General features: G+C 55.7%; 1 protein-coding gene across 1 annotated transcript; it reads left to right on the forward strand.

Moving 5' to 3' along the window:
- Positions 1-1,635: 1,635 nt before the first annotated feature.
- On the forward strand, positions 1,636-2,891 carry IER5 (immediate early response 5). The gene has a single exon (XM_077824279.1). It carries the CDS (start codon positions 1,670-1,672, stop codon positions 2,219-2,221), a length of 552 nt encoding a protein of 183 aa, XP_077680405.1. The 5' UTR covers positions 1,636-1,669; the 3' UTR covers positions 2,222-2,891.
- The last annotated feature ends 683 nt before the right edge of the window (positions 2,892-3,574 follow it).

The following is a 3,574-nucleotide window of genomic DNA, read 5'->3' on the forward strand; positions in this document are numbered from 1 at the left end:
CCTCCGATTTTTAGGTCCTACTGTAGGCCCTCCATTCCATATTGAAGGAACAGCTGAGTGACAGTAGCGGGGCCATTGGAAATTTTTTGTCTCATTAGACATTACTTGGTACAAATTAATCCATCAACAGTGAATTCATTCAGTGAGTTTATGGTGGTTGTGATTTTGTCTTTGTGGGCTAAGTACCAGCTTCCAGCGCTGGTAGCTATGCCCTTTGTGGAGGTGGTTTTCTTAGGGCACTGGGAGATCTCTCTCCCATCACCACGCCATGACCACACAAGGCATGTTAAAGAACCTCTCTTGAAGACACTGCTGAATTTTCTCCCAAGTCACTATATCTTGAAGAGACTTGATGATTAATTTCTTTCGTACTGATTTTGCATGATTACAATGCCTTGACATGATCTGGAAATTCATGATGGATCTAACAAGGTGGTGGTCTGTTCAACAGTTATCGGTTCCATGTGTGGCCCTTGTGATGTGGACATCCTTTCAATCTTGAGCTCTGACGATAATGTAGTCAAGAAGGTGCCAGTGCCTGGAGTAAGAGTGTCTCCAGGTTGATCTTTTACTTCTCACTTTGTCTAAAGAGGGAGTTCGAGATGACCAGGCCATGTTCTACTCATTTGCTCAGGAGGAGGATGCCGTTGGAATTGGTCTTTCCTACTCCTTCTTTTCCGTTAGTGCCATTCCAGAGATCTGACTCATGCCGAACTCTAGTGTTGAAATTTCCGGGTATGTCTAAGCAAGCTGCAATCACACCTCCAATTGCAGTGTGGACAGACCGATAGATAACCTCCGTTGGAATATGGCAGTTTTCAGCAGCACCAAATTTACACAAATGAGCACAAGGAAATCTGGGACTTCTGTCAGGTGGGGTAAGGGCTGGGGCTTGCCCATGCCATCACGGGGGGTGGGGCTGCTTTGGTGAGCATCCAGTTGTGCCTGGAAGGGTGAGAGAGAGCCTCCTTTTCCTTTTTCTCAGCCAAACAGCCTATCTCTTTTCCCCCTTCCCTTTCACCTTGTGTTTTTGACTCTGGAAGGGGGGAAGGGACAGGACTCACTGGAAGATCTGCGAGGCAGAGGTGCAGTATGTTCCATGCCTGAGATGAGTCCTGGGGGCTTGCACGTGCTCAGCCCAAACTGCTCTCCTGATTGCACTGGCCAGCCTGCAGTTTCCCAGTGGCAAACCGCTGGCCCAAGCTCTCCTCGCACCCCCCCAGCAGACAGTGCGGTTGCTGCTGCATGAACATCGAGGGGGTGAACGAGAGGAGACTCGGGACCAGCCGCCTGACAAGGTCTCTGGGACAGGATCCGAGGCTGCGGCACTGCAGGGATGGTGGCAGCCGCTCTGCACAGCCAGCGCGCCCCCTCGCCCGACCCGCGCAGGGTCGGCTGTTGCCGGTCATGGGCTCCCCACCTGCTCTATCATTGCCCCTTTAAGAGCCCTCTCCGCGGGGCTAGCGTTCGAACCCTTTCCCTCCCTCTCCATTGGCCAGAGCGGGCGCGTGGAGGACAGTGGAGGGGGGCCAGTCGGCTGTTAGCGCAACCGGCGGGGTGCTCTGATTGGCCGGCGGGCGGAGGCGCTATATAAAGCGGTCCTGGCGCTTGGGCTAACTTCAGACGGCGGCGCGAGCGGGCAGCGCGCGGGCTGGGGGCCGGGGGCGCTATGGAGTTCCGGCTGGAGGCGCATCGCATCGTCAGCATCTCGCTGGGCAAGATCTACAGCGCGCGGGGCCAGCGCGGCGGCCTCAAGCTGCACAAGAACCTGCTGGTGTCGCTGGTGCTGCGCAGCGCCCGCCGGGTCTACCTGGGCGAGCCCGGCGGCGAGTGCCCCCTGCCGCCCCGCCCGGGGCCACCGCCGCCCCCGGACTGCGAGAGGCTGCGGCGGGGCTGCCGCCCGCTGGACTCGGAGGCGGCGGCGCGGGGCCGGGCGGAGTGCCCGGCCGAGTCCCCTCGCAAGCGGAGCGCAGCTGAGCGGGGCCAGGCGGCGGGCTCCCCGGGGAAGAAGCCGCGGCGTGAGGCGGAGCCGCCCCCGCCACAGGAGGACATGGAGACCGGCAACGTGGCCAGCCTCATCAGCATCTTCGGCTCCGGCTTCTCGGGGCTGCTGGGCAAGGAGCGCGGCGCGGCGGAGGCGAGCGAGCCGGGGCAGGTCTGCTGCGAGCAGCCGGTGCTGCGGAGCCTCAACCCCTGGAGCACGGCCATCGTGGCCTTCTGAGCCTCGCCGCGGACTGGCCGCTCTGCGCGGCCGCTCCTGCCCCGCGGCACCGACGGGCGGGGGGCTGGGACTGGCTTCCCTCAAAGCAGGCAGGAAGCTCTGAGCCACGCTGGGGACTTTTGGGCCTTGCCCCGCCGCCCTGGGAACTGACCGGGGCAGCAGCAGCACTTCACTTCTCCCTTCCCCGCACACGGACATGCCGCGATCTCCTCCCCCGCGCTCTTTCCCACCTAGGGCTTTGCCTGTGCGACTCTTTGCCCTCCCATGTGGCGCCTTTCCTGCCGGAAATCCCCTTTCATGTCTCCCCAGCCCGAACATCCTGCCCGCAGGGTGAAATCTTCCACAGGCTGTTTCCATCCTGAACATTTGGAGGACTCCCCCAGATAATACTTTAAGCTGGGAGAGAGTAAAGTTGATTGGAAGCTTATATTTTGACAAGCTGGAAGTCGGAACTTTTACATGGTGCTTTAAAATGATTAACGCAGTGAACAAAAAGTTTACAGACTGACAAAGTCATTGTTCCTTTTGGAGGAGGCTTGGTCACTCCTGGTCTTTGTTCTATAAAGGCTTGGGGATGTGCTGGGGCTCTTGTACAGTATTCTCTCCTCCACTGATGTGTTTTGTTTTTGTATAACTGTAACTCTACGTGTGTAACACGTATTAAATATTTTGCAGCTGTTTAAGTGTAGTCCTATTTCTGTAGCCGCTTGGCCGGAGAGGGAGGTTGAGGGCTGGGTAGATAGCAATGGAATGGGTGTGGTTATGTGGCTGTGGCCTGTATCCACCCTGCACAGCTAGAGGGGTGGTTTTGGTTCCAACTCCTCTGTGAACTGTGTATAAAGGAACCTTCTGTTACGGGAAGATGATGAAAACCCCTCCCAAGAGTTGACTGAGTCATTTGAATTACCTCTTGCTGCAGTCTGTTCCCTGTTCAGCGCTGTACTTAGGCAAACTGCCCCCTGACTTTCGTGAGGTTTGAGGAGGAAGTGCTGAATGGATCTCGAGTTCTTCTTATATATAATATATGCTTATTGGTCCAGAGACTTTTAGTAATGTACTCGTGAATGGGATGGGGCTGGAGCAGTTTGAGCTCTTATTCAGAAAATAGTCAATGTGCAAAATTGTTACCTTAGCACCTCCTACCTCACTGCATTGAGAACAGTTGCTCTATGCCAAAACAGCGCTTAGACGACTACTCCTCCCAAACTTGAATTTTCTCACATAACGTTCTATATAGCTGTCAAATTTTGCTGTCAGTTCTTAGTGTTCGGTAGGGATATCTGACTTAACCTAATCAAGTAATCGTTTCCTCCTCTTTCTCTCTCCTCCGCCCCCACCCCTGGTTCCTATTCC

Source organism: Eretmochelys imbricata, chromosome 8 (genome assembly GCF_965152235.1).
Source record: "Eretmochelys imbricata isolate rEreImb1 chromosome 8, rEreImb1.hap1, whole genome shotgun sequence".
NCBI classification, from domain to species: Eukaryota; Metazoa; Chordata; order Testudines; family Cheloniidae; genus Eretmochelys; species Eretmochelys imbricata.

Bases quoted from the DNA above. Each gene is read 5' to 3' on its own strand.
- IER5 (XM_077824279.1), top strand. From the start codon at position 1,670: ATGGAGTTCCGGCTGGAGGCGCATCGCATCGTCAGCATCTCGCTGGGC.